This window comes from Eretmochelys imbricata, chromosome 8 (genome assembly GCF_965152235.1).
Source record: "Eretmochelys imbricata isolate rEreImb1 chromosome 8, rEreImb1.hap1, whole genome shotgun sequence".
Taxonomy (NCBI): domain Eukaryota; kingdom Metazoa; phylum Chordata; order Testudines; family Cheloniidae; genus Eretmochelys; species Eretmochelys imbricata.
Window position 1 is genome coordinate 305,495 of NC_135579.1, and position 17,352 is coordinate 322,846.

The 17,352-nt window shown below is 43.0% G+C and overlaps 1 protein-coding gene across 4 annotated transcripts in view; it reads right to left on the reverse strand.

Moving 5' to 3' along the window:
* The window catches only part of KDM3B (lysine demethylase 3B), a 135,985-nt gene extending 119,506 nt beyond the window's left edge, over positions 1 to 16,479 (reverse strand). For 3 of the 4 annotated variants that reach the window (XM_077823742.1, XM_077823740.1, XM_077823739.1), the window contains exon 1: positions 16,208 to 16,479. In XM_077823742.1, coding sequence (XP_077679868.1) covers positions 16,208 to 16,378 — 171 coding nt within the window. In that variant the 5' untranslated portion in view covers positions 16,379 to 16,479. The remainder of the gene's footprint in view (positions 1 to 16,207) is intronic. The other variant, XM_077823741.1, reaches the window with a different exon arrangement.
* Positions 16,480 to 17,352: the final 873 nt, after the last annotated feature.

The following is a 17,352-nucleotide window of genomic DNA, read 5'->3' on the forward strand; positions in this document are numbered from 1 at the left end:
TCAGTGTAAAGGTAGTTGGTGGGTCCCTCTGGGCTGTGGGAGTAGAACCTCTGACCACGTGTGTATTGTCAGTACAGAGAGTTCACAGTCTTCTGGCTATCAGTGCTTTGTTTTAGTCAGTACAGAGATTGGTGGTGATGACCCAGGAGAAGTGCTGAAGGAGCCTTGCTCTTTTGGGCCTTTTGATCACAGTCAGAAGACTTAGGAGGACCCAAGTCCTTGTGTCCTGGGCACAAAGACTCACCTAATGTAGGCAGGATTGGGGAGGGATCCCTTCTCTTAGAAGATCTAGGAGGAGACTTACTCTGATGTTTATGAATGCCTAGCAATACCTATTCCTGATTCAGGCAGAGTTAGGAGGCACCCTCCTCAATGTCTCAGGCCAATTTACCAGGGGGAGAGAAGGGAGTCTCCCCAGCCTGAAACTGACTGAGGCCTCATGGCACACTCCATTAGGTGCCTTCAAAGCCAGAGTTCTTCAACCTGATGCGTTCAGATGGGAAAGAAGCAGAACATATTTCACTTAGTGGAGATGAGCTTCTCTGAGGAAAAATGGTCATCACTGACCGAAAAGGAGCGGGGGCAGGAGACAATTCTTAAAGCCCAGGAGCAGAGGCATAAATCCAAGTCCCGCTCCAAGAGGCTGGAGGATTCTCCAAAGTGAGGATTCTAACGAAGAATATAAAGCAGGGGGTCACGAGGTTATTACATGGGGGGTCGTAAGCAGTCAGCCTCCACCCCAAACCCCACTTTGCATCCAGCATTTATAATGGTGTTAAATATATAAAAAAAGTGTTTTTAAATTGGGGCGGGGGGGTGTCGCACTCAGAGGCTTGCTATGTGAAAGGAGTCACCAGTACAAAAGTTTTTAGAACTACTGGTATAAAGTTTTTAAATATTTACAGGAAAGAATGTTGAAGAGGATCAGTTCTAGACACCAGAGGATTCTGACTCAGGTCATGCAGTGGTAAGAAAGTACTAGAGAGGCATCAGTGTGCACTGCCCTTTACACCCTTGATATGGAACACAAGGGGATCAACTACACAGGTATGGACCAACTGACACTACTTCCTAGTAATCTCCCATCTCAGGTGCTTACCCATGGTGGAATACACAAGGACCAGCACTCAAAATAACCTTCACTAAAGGTACTGTAGTAAGAGCACATTCTTCTCAGTGGAAAGTTTAAAAAAAGCTCAATATTTAGCCCCTTCTTCATGCACTGTCCCCACAGAGACTCATACAGAAAACACCAGCTGGAGCGGGGGGGGGGGAACAGCTGCCGCTAGGTAGCAACCTGGATGTCAGCTGCCTGGTAGCGCTACAGGCCTGGGTTCTAGAGCCATGGGGCCTTACAGATACTTTGAAAACTAGTGTTCAAGATGCTGGCCAACCTTTAAAGGAACAAAATAGAAAGTATTAACATGGCCCCTAGAAGAAATTTCTCTACTTCACCAGAAGCCCTTCAGAAGTTATTAAAAATTTATAAAACCCTTTAATACTACAAGATGATTCGTAGTGATTAAAAACAGTAAAAAGTTGCTCACCATTATTTGTCTCTGCTGCTTGCTTATGGGCTGCAAAAGTTGATTGAGAACCAGGTAGAGACAAGTTACATTCATAGAATCCTCAAAACTATCAAAATTGTGGCCTTCTACAGCAAACTCATGCTATTTAGGAGATTTTTCAGCTATTTCCCAAGGCTGAAAACATAATTCTCTGAATTGGCAAGACCTTTGGCTCCTGACAGCAAAACCATACTGGCATGAGGACAGGACCAGAAACCGAGAGAGGGAACAGCCAGGAACATAAGAAGGGCTATAATGATTAGGGGTATGGAACAGCTTCCGTAGGAAGAGAGATTAACAACACTGGACCTTTTCAGCTTGGAAAAGAGACAACTAAGAGGGGATATGATAGAGGTCTATAAAATCAAGACTGGTGTGGAGAAAGTAAATAAGGAAGTGTTATTTACTTCTTCTCATAACACAAGAACTAGGGGGCACCAAATTAAATTAATAGGTAGCAGGTTTAAAAAAAACAAAAGGAAGTATTTCTTCACACAACACACAGTCAACCTGTGTAACGCTTTGCCAGGGGATGTTGTGAAGGCCAAAACTATAACAGGGTTCAAAAAAATAACTAGATAAATTCATGGAGGATAGATCCATCAATGGCTATTAGCCAGGATGAGCAGGGATAGTGTCCCTAGCCTCTGTTTGCCAGAAGCTGGGAATGGGCAACAAGGAATGGATGACGATGATTACCTGTTCATTCTCTTTGGGGTACCTGGCACTGGCCACTGTCGGAAGACAGGATACTGGTCTAGATGGACCTTTGGTCTGACCTAGTATAGCCGTTCTTATGTTCTATAAAGGACCTGACCTGCTGGGATAGAGGAGGAAGAGCCAGGAACATCGGGATTTTCTTAGGGAAAGTGCCCTCGGCCAGGAGCAGAGACTGTTTGACCATTTTTTGGAGGAGGAAAGACATAATAGAGAACAGGAGCATTCCTTAATGAATCCATTAGAAAGAATGGTGGCTGACAGAATGCAGTGCCCGCCTGCCTCCTCATACTCCTCTGCCTCCAGCTGCTGCTGTGGAGTGTGTGCATCCTCCCCTAGAAACCCCTCCAGCTGGACAATACTGGGGCTTCTGGAATCCACAAACAGCAGTCTTTATCAGACCCTGAAACCCCTCAGAGGACATGTACCTGCATTTCCTCAAGAGACATTTACAACCAGTATCCATCCCCATCTGAGGAGGGGAGGAAGGGGACAAGGCCAAAGGAAATAACCTGTGGGTAGTGTTCATTATGCACAAGTTATTTTTACAAAATAGCTATGTTTAGCACAATATATTACATCAATATTTTTCTAATAATTTTACTTCTGCAGTTTTGTTAGTGGTTTACACAGTGGTGTCCCTATTTACTGTTATTTAAATGTTTTCCTGTGACAAAAGAGAACCACCTTTTATCTCTTAGTGTTAATAAAGTTTATAAATTTGTTTAAGTATTTCCCCACTCTGCTGTGTATGGCCACCTTCCTTTTTGTTTGAGTCCCACACATAAAACAGTAAAGGATAGAACTGATGTCTTTCTCTGTTTACATGTTTGACCATGCAGGCAAAAAACCCATTTTATATATATATATATATATATGTGCCCACACGCACACACACCATACGCATACAGGCAATGTCTGCCAGTTCTCCATAACGAAACTACTCTGTTTGAATCCTTGCGTGTCAGCTACCTAATTTTGGATCCAACCCTTAAACTGTTTGCAGTAGCAGATTTAGTAGATGCACATCTATGATAAATTTTACAATATGAAAACACTGAGCTTTGAAACCCTGTATGCCTTTTGTGGCATTGTTACAAACATGGTCATTTTTGGGAGAAGACAAAAACCTCTTTCTGGTGACAACCTTTAAAAATGCAGTTTTTCCTCCAGGTTTTCAGTTGTTCTGAAGGTAGAAATGCAAAGGCAAATTGTTATGGTCTGGGGGTAACCATAATTAGGTATTTCCATTATTTTCTATTACTATGGTTGCTTTAACAGCCATTTCCAAGCTGAAGTTGGGGGGGGGGGGGGGACAACTTTTCTAAAATCTCTTTTCCCTCTAAAAAAAAAAATAGGAATAGGTAAATTTATATTTACAACATTAAGGGGTCACTGCCAACTTTAAATTTAGTCAGTTTAAATTCATGTTAAGTTTCCTTCCTCCAGAGGTCTCCTTCTGAAATGTCTATGGTTATACAAAATTTTTTTTTTTTTGTAATTTATATATTTTTGCATTAAGAAAAATATTCATCCGCTGCTGTCGAAAGACCTGCACAACCAGAATGACTATACAACAGTGAAACTGTCTATACACAAAGTACTATTCAAAAGCAAAAAGTTAATAATTTGAAAAAGAGGAAAGTAGCTCTCCATACCCACCTTCCAGGACACCCTACATTAATGAAATTTTTTCCCTGAGAATTCCCTTAAGTTAACAGTTCCCAAATACTGGTCCATGTGCCACTCACTGATGGGCCACTGAGCAATGCTTGGTAGTGGTATACAGCAAAATAATTGGTCACAAGTACCGACTCTCCTTTTTTCTGCCTGCTCAAGTACATTTAAAAAAAAACCACTTGTTGTAATCCCACTGTACCTGAGCTGTTAGCCAAAAATTCAGGGTCTTGCAGTTTATTCCAGTCAAGGGCAGAAACTGGGGGATAGAGTCAGGTGTTTCTCTGATGCAATTCTGATTATTTATCAGGTCCTGTTTCCTTGAACACAGCAAAAATCAAACAAGAGTGTCTTTGCTCACAGTTCCAAGACCTTTTTTCAGTCACCATTTAAACCAAAACGTGTCTCAGCATCATATTCCCAGTGTTTGTTCTGAGTGCATCCTTGGCTTTTACTGCTCCCAGCTCTATGCCTGTTTGTCATATTTTCTGTCTCTCATACGCACCTCTACTCAAACAATAGCCAGTGAAACCCCTCTACTCACATATGCCTGTGTTTTGGACAGTGACATTTGCCTGTGTTTTGGGTGGAGGCTTGTATTGTTTCAGCTTTCTAATTCCATGTAAGAGGCTATTAAGCTTCTCTATCTTGGGCCTGATCTACACCTAAAGCTTAAGTCAGCCTAGCTCAGTGGTTTACAACCTGTGGTCCACAAACCCCTGGGGGTCCACAGTCTACGTCTAAGGGGTCCGCAATATGTTGTCATTACCATAGAACAGTTGTTTTCAATCTGTGATCCACGGAACCCTGAGGATCTGCAAACTGTCTAAGATTTCCAAAGGGATCTGCACCTCCATTTGAAATTTAGGGGTCTGCAAATAAAAAAAAACGGTTGAAAACCACTGACCTACCTACATCACTCAGGGCTGTGAGAAATTTTGCACCCTGAGCACCATCAACCTAACCGCCCTACCCTCGTGTAGATTTAGCTAGGTTGATGGAAGGAGTGTTCTGTCAACTTAGCTACTGCCTTCTCAAGAGAGATGGATTACCTATATCAATAGAAAAACCTGTCGACATAGGAAGCATCTACACTATGGCATTACAAAAGCACAGCTATAGCACTGTAGCTATGCCACTGTAGCAGCTGCAGCTCAGACATCCACTTCCCTTAATTTAAGGGTAGTGGTTATGTCCAATCCATAACACCCTGGTTCTCAACTTTGCCCATCATCACAACAGAGCCTAAAATAGTGACAACTCTAAACAATCCATCCCAGACAGAAAAATTAATTTAACAAATTACAAATGATGCAATCTTAACTATTCACATGTTTACAGAGTAAATGTCAGGATATTTTCCCATCACCAATCCAAAAAGGTTTTCCTCGCGTCCAAATCTCTTTGGAATTTTCTGCTTCCTGATTTCCTTCCAGCCACCCCAAGTCCTTTGAGTTCTTGTGTCAATACTGTCACCAATCCATAAGCACTAGCATCTATATCCAATACGAAGAGACATTTTGAAACAAGGGTAGGCTAAAACAAGAGCAATCACAGGAGCCTTTTTGAATTCTGAAAATGCTAAATTACACACTGCTGACCACTGAAATGGTTTCCCATTTTTCACACAACCTATTCAACAATCGTGCAATATTGGCAAATCCACGTTCTTCCACAGGAACGAAGCCCTACAAAATTTTATGTATCTGAGAGCGTCTGGAGAGTTGGTCAGTTCTATGCAGCCCCAATTTTTTTTGGTTGTCATTGGAAATTCCCCTGCTCACTGAAGTTACTTTGGGCACAGAATCAATCTTTGAAACAACTCCTTTCTTTAGGTTCAGTTTCAGAAAGACTATTTGTTGTTAAGGAAAAGTTAGCACATGTGACTCCATTTTGGTTTGGGGCCCACCATTGTCTAAAAGCAAGCACAGCATGCACCAGGAGGAGATACTTAAATACTGCATTCCTGTGAAAATCCTCCTCCTTGTCTCCAGCCTGCCTTGACTCCCAGTATCTGTTCTTTGTCAGTCCCTAAACTCCCTGTCTCCTGGCATTTGATGTGAGGCCTCCCATCCTGATAATAAAAGTTACTGATGCATTGCTTTAGGACCATGCTGTGTAATTAACATACTAGTTTAGCACGAGGAATGCACCAAGCAGGGATAGGTGGTAGATAAGAAAAAGGGTTTGTTTATTGGCTAAGGTTTCCGATGCACAAGGGCAACATGCTTTGCTAAGAGGTATATAACCTTTGTATAATCTGTATTCGGGGTCCTCTCCTGGCTAGCAGGGGGGGCACCACACTCGAGCATAATAAACTTGGTGGTTTTTGGGAACTCTGCAGTTGTGGACTTTGTTTATGTGCCTCAGCCTAGATTCGAACTGTGCGTGTCCTACCAGGTGTAATTCGTAGCATTTGTGTGCGTGTCCTATCAGGTGTAATTCGTAGCATTGTAAAGGTATCACTTCTCATTCAAAAGTTTTAGCATGCACCAGGATCTCATCTACATAAAATAAACAGGGCATGAAGAGGCATGCCATGTAATACCTTTTCTACTATTCTCTCAAATGTGACAGTGGCATTGTACAAGCCAGAAGCCACCACTTTAAATTGCTAGATGCCTTGTCCTTCTGTGAAAGCAGCCTTTTCCCTAGCAAGTTGAGTTACTTGCCAATATCCTTTTCTAAAACCCAGTATGGAAAACCAGAAACCTGCTACAGCATCCAGGGCATCATCCATTCATGGTAATGGATACGAGTCCTTTAAAGTCATCTCATTTAGTTTTCAGTAGTTCACACAAAATCTGGTGCTACATTTTTCTTAATCACAACTGTGGATGAAATCCAAGGACTGGTTGAAGGTATCAGGAAGGCATATAACTGAACATTTCATCAATGGCCTATAAGGCCTCTTCCTTCTTTGCTACTGATAAACTATGAGGTGGCTGTTAAATAAACCGATACTGGAGGAAATCAATCTTCTGTTGGATAGTGCAGTACAACCTACATCTTTGTTGGATCAGAAGAAGAACTCCCAATTCCAAACCAGAAAGTCTCTTAGGCTGTTCTGTTGCTGCTCATTTAAGCATATAGCATCCTGGATCTCAAAAACAGATTTCGACCACTCCCTATCTTTCCTTCGCTGGAAAGCTACTACAGCATGTAGCTGCCTTTCTGGTTTCTGCTCCTGAAGGCAGGATCACTTGTTCCTTGCAAAGCAATATTTTGCAAACCAGTTTTTTTCATCTAGACTACAACTTTTAAGGAATTTCCACAGACTGAAATTGTAATACACCTTTCCAGGTATTTATTATAATTAGCCATGATGAAATCCAAACACACTCATCCACTATTAGATCTGCTATCAAGACTTGCCTGAATTCCAGTGGTCCATTTTCCCCACAGGTGCACATTCCTCAGTCACTGTTTCCATTTGAGACCAATTAGGGATTCAGTTTTGGATCCCCAATTTGATAGCCTTGTTAGCATGTCTGGTCTAATAACTTATGTTTGAACCAGTATCCTCTACTCTCACAGATCCTATTACACACTCAGTAGCCAAAACCCCGTTATAGTTTAACCAGTCAGACCTAACCAAAAATTGTGGGGCGGATCCCTGTATTTCCAAGCTTTGCTCCTTCAACTTAGTGTTCCTCCTGTCCCAAACTGGGAGGTTTCACTAGGAAGTTGTGATACTCTCTCCTGGCTAGCCTTATGTTTCTAACAATACTTTTTGTGGCCATTTTCCCCCCACATTACCAGCCTCCCTTAATTTTTGCATTATTGCAAATTTTTCTTGTTTTACAAACCAGATTTATCGCTTTTGTTTATTGTTCAAAAATGTTACAGACTAGATTAAAATCCCTTTTCCCATCATACATTTGACACAGAGCTATACTTGGGAGCTCACAGTGATCAGCGTCCTTCTTCACTACAGGCGGTGACCTCTTTTGGTGCACAAACCTCCATAGGTCCTCTGCCAATTCAGGTGGAGTGTCTAAGTTAAGTAAAGCAGATTGTTAAGAGTTACAAAGGGATCTCACAAAACTAGGGTGACTGGGCAATAAAATGGCAGATGAAATTCAAGGCTGATAAATGCAAAGTAATCCCAATTATAGCTCCTATGATTGTCTGTAAATTAGCAGTTACCACTCAAGAGGAAGCTGCATTGAAGATGATGAAAGGAACATGTCTGAACATGCAGGATCTTCACGTTGGTAAACTTTTATTTCATACTTCTTTCTTAAGGACTTAAGGTCTTCCTTCTGAACTATTCTTGAATTCTCATGTTTGAGCAAAAATATAGTTGTTACTCTATGGTACTATCATTTTAGATGTAGTTGTGATAAAAAATAAATAGCTGAAATAGGCAGATCTTCCTTTTACAATTTCACCTTTAAAGTAGTACTGAGTGTCAGTGAATGCAATGAGTAATACTAAGTGAGCAGTATGCTGGTAATAATTAAATAACTGCATTCACTTATTTTGCTTAAGAGAATCCACCCTCAACATACAGGATTCTGAAGACTATCCACCTTCAAGATCACCATCATTTTCTATAGTTCCAGAGTTATCTGCCAATGATAGTTTTCATTCACATCATGTATGTCACATAGCCACGGTATATCACCCGTAGCAAAAAGGGGGAAAAAAAAACCTCCATCATCCAGAAACAACCATAGGTAAGTTTGTGATAAGAACCAGCAGATTACAAAGAGGTAATTGATGAAAAAATTGCCCAGTTTGTTCATGCAACAAATTCTCCTTTCCATAAGATTGTGAACCCACACTTCCTTAAAATGGTTCAGTCATTAAGACCAGGATACAGTCCACCCAACAGAGCAGATGTGGCAGGCAAATTGCTGGATAAAGCGTATGAAAGAAATTGAGCAGTGTGCAAAAGGTCAAGAGGGTGAAATTGTTAACCTGAGTCTTGATGGGTGGAACAATGTCCACAATGATCCTGTTGTGTGCGCTTGTGCGACAACAGAAGGAAATGTCTTCCTTACAGAAACAATTGAAATGTTAGAAAATGTACACACAGCAGAATACTGACAAGAAGTAGCAGTAAAAGCTATAACAAACTGAAAAAAATTCAAAATGTCTAGTACGCAGCTTGGTCACAGACAATGCTGTAAATATATCCAAGATGAGAAGAAATTTAGAAGAGTCCCAAGCTAATAACATACGGTTGCAGTGCTCATTTGCTGTACCTCCTAGCCAAAGACTTCAGTGTTCCAGAAATAAAGGCTAATGTTGAAATTGCAAAATACTTCCGTATCAACCACTTTGCAGCAGCTGCTCTGAAAAAAGTGGGAGGAACCAAGATAACTCCCCCACAAGATGTGCGATGGAACTCAGCAGTGGACTGTTTTGAGCACTATATCAAGAACTGATCAATTTGATGGCAGTTTGTGAACAAAATCGTGAAAAAATAGATGACACAGTCACAGACAAAGTTCTCAACAATGGGCTTAAGAGAAATGTTAACCACACGCTGAGTACCCTGAAGCCTATTTCTGTAGCCTTGAACAAAATACAGGGAAATCATTTCTTTAATGCTTGTAATTTAACTGTCATTGCATATTTATCTTTTTAAGATCTCGCTCCGTTCCTTCCAAATTTCAGGAGCATCAGCAATAAAACACCTAATGGGACAAGCACTATCTCCAGTTCATTTTCTTGCAAATATTCTCAATACGCAGTACCAGGGTCAAACCTTAACTGCTGAAGAGGAGGAGTTGGCTACGACATGGACATCCAGCAATCATCCCTTCATCATGCCAACTATAATAAACTTCAGAGCTAAGGATGAACCATTCAAAAAAAAATATATGTTTGCTGAAGAGGTTTTAAAGAAAGTCACACCAGTGAACTGGTGGAAGTCACTTAAACACTTGGATCCAGAGACTGTTGAAGTAATCATCTCACTTTTAAACAGCAATAGCTTCTTCTGCCGGTGTAGAAAGAATATTTTCTTCCTTTGGACTAATTCATTCCAAATTGAGAAATCATTTGGGACCTGAAAAGCAAGAAAGCTTGTTTTTCTTTTCCAGATTATGAACAAACAGGAAAATGAAGGTGAAGACAACTGAGTTAACTGCAGAAGCCAATATTGAGTTTCTCATGTTGACCTAGCAGACAAAGTGGATTTAATTTTTTTTTTTTAATATTTCATTTAACTATTTTAGTTAAACAATTTTAACAAAAAAAAAAATTTTTAGAAAACTTGAATGTAACTAAATTCAAAAATTCATGCTTGTTTTGTTAAAATATTATACGTTTGATGTTGAAGAAAAATTCCTTAATACGGAACGTTGTTGTTTTAGTTAAATAAAACAATTTAAATGTCTGTCTGGTGATGTTTTCCTCCTAATACAGCATGGCAAGAAAATCCTCCAAATATTCATGATTAACCCATTGAATTGGAGATATTTATGAAGTCATTGGGATGTGAACTATCTGCTTCAATTACCTTTGGTAAATGAAATAACCAAACAATCATACATTTTCTGATACAGATGTAAAACTAATCTGAAAAGTTTCCAAAATAAATCACTTAAAAATGTATAGTGTGTGCCTTCTAAAAATGACACCTAATCTATCTCTGAGTTGTGAAGAATATGTATTAAGGTTATAACAACCAAGAACGCACTTTTATGCAAAAATTTATTTGAGCATGAGCTTTCGTGAGCTACAGCTCACTTCATCGGATGCAATGAATCGGTTGCAATCGGATCCGATGAAGTGAGCTGTAGCTCACGAAAGCTCATGCTCAAATAAATTGGTTAGTCTCTAAGGTGCCACAAGTACTCCTTTTCATTATATTTGCAGTAAATCAAACCCAGGTTGACACCAAGTGGGGTCTGAGACAAGATAGTTATTGGTCACTTTCTCTGCAGATTCTGAAGCTCGCCACGTGCCCTCTACTGTAAATCCCTCACCCAGTAAACTTATCCACAATAGGCAATGTGAGGACAGATGACAACGTGGTGGATTAAACAAGTCTTTAACGGTAGATAGGGCACATCACACAATTTTGTTACGAGCTTAGCTACGCTTTCCTCTCTGCAAGCACTGGGCAGAGCAATATTGCAGAGAACCAGTAACCATGGTAGAGGAGTATATTTAAGTGTGCCTGAAATAATACGCATGGTGGAATTAAGCTGTATGTCGATCATTTTTGTGCAAGACGAGTGAGACCATTCTGGAGGGCAATATTCCACCACAGAATAACAGAGTGCTGAGGTAGAAGAGCGTAATGTTTGGGCATTGGCGTCCCATGTTGTTCCAGCCACTGAGAAGAAAGATGTCCATAAGACAATCTTGTTATTAAGATGTGGCCCACACGCTGAAAAAGCATGCCTTGGATTTTTTATTTTTAAGAATACCTGTAATGCTGATGGTCATTATGAATTTTAATGTGGGAGAGCTGGTGTGGACATTTTCAGTGTTGATGGACTGTTAAATTTGAGTTAAACAACCTCAGCAGAGGCATAGATTGACTTGGAGAAACTTTTATTATGTATTGCTGTTGCTTACAGCCAGATATCATTAAGCACCCTTAGCACTAGCCCTTTTGATGCCCTGGACTATTTAATCTCTGAAACACCTAGTCCAATTTCCCTCAAACGTCACAGAAAAATTCTATCCTTGAGAGAGACCCTGCAAACAAGTTTTCAGGAAAAATGGTTAAACTTTAGCAAAGTCAGAGTACAGAGGGAAAAGCTAGCTTTATAATGGAAAGGGAGTTTAAACTGTAAGTGTGTATAATAAATTAGCGTGTCTACAAAATATTATGTGGTTGTGCGACCAGGCTTCATTCTTGTGTCACCAAAGCCCCAGGCAAGAGAACCCAAACTCCAAAACAGAGCTTGATGGAACCTTTTCTCAAGAACAATGTGCAACCAAGGATCACAGTAGACAACCCAACCATTACAGTGTCCCTAGTAGTGGCAGTTCCTATTGTGCTGCTATCCTCGGCTCTGGAATATGTAAGCGGTAGTGAGAAAGCAACGATATAAGATTCAGCGGTGGAGGGAAACAGGATGAGAGCTGCAACACTTACAGCGCTCTTGAGCAGGCGGATACCATGGGCAACAATTTCACAAAAGTTCCTACTCCCCAGACTGCTAGCAGGCAGGGAAGCAGGTTGCCCAACAAAACAAAAATCAAACAAGTGCTACACACTGACACCACCAGGTGCTGCACTATGATAGCAGTAACTAACCAGGCTACTTGATGAAAATCTTCCCCCATGTAGTGATTCTGAGATTCGCAAAGCTCAATGGGAAAACCTTGCACCAAGATGATGTTAAAATAGGGGTGCAATATTGTATAAAACCTGTATAAAATTACAGATGGGATGAGCTGAGAGCAGCATCACTTAAAGAGGTCACATCCTCCCCACCAGAAGAAAAAAAAAAAGCTGTTAGAATCTCAGCCCTCCAAAAACTCTGAAGAACGACAGATAAAGTAACAAAACTATCCTTCCAGAAATTGGTCAGAGGAAACAGCCCTGAAACTCTTCCCCTCTTAAAAAGTATTCCCAGCAAAGGCTGGGTTTCTGCTTTTGGGAGATGTGCCTGTAGAGCAGATAATGCGCTATAGCAATCTTTCCTTAAGAGCGAGTTTACAATTAAAGCAACTTGAAACAGTCAAAGAACTTGTATATTAACATATTGGACACAGTGCTCACGCAGCCCAGAACCTCACTTAAAATCATGTCTTCAGCATTTGCGTTATAGATTCATAGATATTTAGGTCAGAAGGGACCATTATGATCATCTAGTCCGACCCCCTGCACAACGCAGGCCACAGAATTTCACCCACCACTCCTGCGAAAAACCTCTCACCTATGTCTGAGCTACTGAAGTCCTCAAATCGTGGTTTAAAGACTTCAAGGAGCAGAGAATTGGTTAGTCTCTAAGGAGCCACAAATACTCCTTTTCTTTTTGCAAATACAGACTAACATGGCTGCTACTCTGAAACCTGTCATTATTAAATAAGTGTTCTCTAGTTAAGTACTTATAGACTGTAATCAAGTCACCCCTCAACCTTTGTTAATCTAAATAGATTGAGTTCCTTGAGTTTATCACTGTAAGATATCTTTTCTAATTCTCTAATCATTCTTGTGGCTCTCCACTGAACCCTCACCAATTTATCAACATCCTTCTTGAATTGTGGGCACCAGATCTGCACACAGTATTACAATAGTGGTTACACCAGTAGCAAATGCAGAGTTAAAATAACCTCTGTACTCCTATTTGAGATTCCACTATTTATGCACCCTAGGGCCAACATCAGATGAAAATGAAGTCCCAGTATAATGGTGTGGGCAAATGGATTGATTATCCACGATGACCCTCAAATCTTTTCCAGAATCTCAGCTTCCTAGAACAGAGCCCCCGGAATGCAAGTATGGGCTACATTCTTTGTTCCTAGATGTATATTATCATCCCTCACGCTTTTTATAGGTGATATGACAGAAGAAATTCCCTGCCACCAAAGACTATGGCAAGGGAGGTAGCTTTAACAGGTTCAAGAAGGATGTTCCACAGACAGCTTGGAAGAAGATAAATACTTATGAGAGGAGAGTAAAGGGTTATCAAGCCTGACATCACTGGCAATGGGGAGGGAGCAAGAAGAAAAATAAAGGGAAAACAAGTTGGATGTACATAAGTGCTATGATATAGAGCACTGAAGGCAAAGATACTTGTCCCCATATTTTGGTTTGATTTTTCACCTTATGGGCTGAGTTACCAAAGGCTCAATGTACCAATGTGCTCTCAGTACCTGTGGACAAAAATTGGTCAAATCCAAATGCAAACATTAGAGATGCCTTTTGGGAGAAGTGTGTCTACAAATTCACTCAACTCTGTTAGACTGAACTTCAGAAGAAAATAACAAAAAAGAAAGTACATCATGGAATACCTTTGTTTATGAATTCCTCAAACTGAAAGCAGAATAAGTCTTCGGTATTGCAGAATTAGAAACAATTCTGTTTCCCCAGATTAGGTCTAAAGCTTCCAAATGACAGGAATCTACTACATGCTGTCTATGCTAATAAACAAACTTGAATACCTTTCTACCAAAAACAGCTATCATGTGTTTAACAAGGTTTTATGCACCCAGACACTAGGGGTGCAACCCACAAAGGTATTTAGGCACTTAAGTCCCAGTTTTGGCTCCACTGCAATCCACAAAACTCAAATCTCGTAGGCACTTAAACTGACTCAATGACTAAGATTTCAGGGTAAAAGTTCCCACAGTGGCTAAGTTTCTGCCTCCAAGCATGCACGATGCTGCCTCGCTCTAGGCATCAGGACACCTACCTCCTACCTAAGTCCCAGAGCAAATCATGAATCAAAGGAAGACAGGTGTTTGGCTGCCTAACTTGCACACAGGGCCCGATCTGATAGGCAAACTCGAAGCACGCCTAACAAATTGGGTCCCATTCAAAAGCCACCCAGAGGAAGTGATAATGGTAGTAGAAGTTGCTCACCTTAATAATTTCAGCTCAGTCATTAGAGCACTTGCCTAGGACACCCAGGTTTAATTCCCTCCTTCTATGCCAGAGGGGAAGAAGAGAAACCCCTGTTCAAATCACTTCTTCCCTTCTGGCAGAGGGGGGAAGAATTGAACTTGGGTCTCCCACATCCCAGACATGTTCTCTAACCACTGGGGTAAAAGTTATATAGTGGGCACCACCAGCTCCCTCCCTGTGTGTGGAGAAAGGCAGGTGCTTAACTCATTCCTGCAAGAAAAGCATTAAGCACCTAACGCACTTGACTCCATGTGGCAGGTTCCTGCCCATTCATGGATCAGAAAGAATAGCTAGGTGCCTCCCTGCAACCTGGACTTAGGTACCTATCTCTGAGGGGTGAGAAAGGCTTAGCACATACCCTGCTCCTTGGCACCTTCAATTGGCTAGCTTAGGTGGCTCCCTGCCTGGCCTGCTAGTTTTCATGGATTGGGTTCTTGGACATCTAGCTCTACCCATAAATTGTACAGAATGCTTAAGAGCTTAATTCAAATGAGGAGTACTTGTGGCACCTTAGAGACTAACAAATTTATTTGGGCATAAGCTTTCGTGGGCTAAAACAACTTATGCCCAAATAAATTTGTTAGTCTATAAGGTGCCACAAGTACTCCTCATTATTTTTGCTGATACAGACTAACATGGCTACCACTCTGAAACCTGTAACTCAATTTTGTGGATCATGGTGTTGTTCCTGTGATTTTCTAGGCACCTCGATGTTCAGTATTGCAATGCCTAAATCCATAGACCCCCCACCCTAGCAGATAATCAGAAACCTCTCATTTCTATTTCAGAATTTACTTCTTACAAATATTACAGTTGTAGATTTTACAGGTACCTTATTAGCCAAACTCCTCCCCCCACAGATGCGTTTACCCAAATGAGATAGCACAACCATTGGAATCACTCCTATATTCAGCCACCCCCATCCCACTGTGGTCAGGCTCCTCAAGCCTACAGATGTATCTGTACGGAGTGAGTGGGGAACTTCAGTGCAGGTATCTTAAGTCAATGCAGTGTGGGTGCACAATACACTATTTTCAAGTGGCCAGATTGTATTTCAAAGTCAAGATGCTAAGTAACATGTAACGCTACATCTGATCTTTGGAAAACAGTAGCAGCAATGAAATTCCTCTCAGCTCTGCAGAGCCTCATTGTATAAAACCACAAAGAAAGGCTGACTTAGAAAAAAAAAACTTGCTGATCTAATCCACACAGAAAGAGTTTGGGTTAAACCTTCCCAGCTATTTCTGCCAGACCCAAATCCTGCAGAACTGAGCTAGCGCCTAACTACAGTGAAAGTGAAACATAGGCTGCAAACAAACTAAGAGAGGATGATACACGAAACACGCCCAACACTCCCAGCAACACTGGACGGGGTAGGCGCAAAATGCCCCTAACAAGGCGCTGCGCTAAACACCTCGGGCCGTTATCGAGGCAGGAGTACGAAGCAACATGGGGGAGGCGGGGTAGTTTGAACAACCTGAGGCATCACCCAGCGCCGCGGGAAGAACGGCCCCAGCCCACAGGGGGAAGGGGACAAAACGCCACGACTGATCCGCACTCCCCCCCGCGCACCGCATGGGCCCGGGGGGAGGAGACGAGACCAGGCCTCGCCGGGACCCCCCTGCCGTCGCCGCCCCGCTCGCTTAAGCCCCCCGTGTAGGCCCCGGGCTTCCCCAAAGCTTCCCCCGCCGGGTCTCACCGCCAGGTCCTGGGGCACCGCTCCGCTCATGGCCCGCACGGTGCCGCTCCGCCAAGCCCGAGAGGGCAGGGCAGGCCCCGGCTCCAGCCCCACCGCTTCACCCTCACCCGGACTGGACGCCAGGAGCAGCAGTAGCCGCTTCCCCACCGGGGAAGCCGCCGCATCCGCCATCCCCGCCGGGTAGGAGCCTCCGGAGCCGCCCCAACGGTCGCCGCCGCCGTCCCAAGACACCAAGCGAGCGGCCGCCCCGCGCTGGGCCTCTGAGTCCGAACACCGCCCGCCGCGATCCCGGCATACACCGCGCTGGCACTAAACCCCCTTCCTCCTCTGATCCCAGCATGCACCGCATCAGCCAGATCCGCTCCCGGCATGCACCTCACCAGCCTCACTTCCCTCCCAATCCCGGCGTGCATGGCGGCACCGTCTCCTCCTGACTGGCACACTGAGCCTTTGGCCGCTCGGTCCGCGCAGCCTGCCGGTGAGCCCAGCTTGCCCCGCGACCCACAGGACGGGCCTGGGCAGCGCAGGGGACGGGAACAGAACTAGATAAGTTCAGGGAGGGTGGGTCCATTCACGGCTAGTAGCCAGGCCGGGCAGGGATGGGGTCTCTAGCCTCTGTTTGCTAGAAGCTGGGAATGGGCGATAGGGGCTGGATCCCTGGGTGATTCCCTGTTCTGTTCGTTCCCTCTGGGGCACCTGGCACTGGCCACTGTCGGCAGACGGGACACAGGGCTGGATGGAGCTTTGGTCTGACCCCGTCTGGCCGCTCTTATGGAAGCTCCTGCTGAGGCTAGGGACACGGCTTCGGGTGGCTGCTGCTGTTTGGAGTTTTCTGTCAGGCGAAGCAGTGAGGGCCGGGAAGTGCAGCCGTCATGCCAGAGTTCTGACTGGCAACCTGGGGCCTGGTCTGCGCTTGGCTGGCACAGCTGTGTCAGGGGGGTGAAAAAAGTCACACATCCTTACACACCCTAAGTGTGCTGGCAAAAGTCCAAGTGTAGACATAGTTATACCATCAAAAGAGTTGTTCTGGTGTCATCGCATACTTTGTTCTAGGAACTACGGTAAGCAAAATAAGTCTTGCTAGTCTAAGGTGAATCGCCACTAGGAGCATTTGCTGTATGGTATAGTTTTACTGCCAAACACTT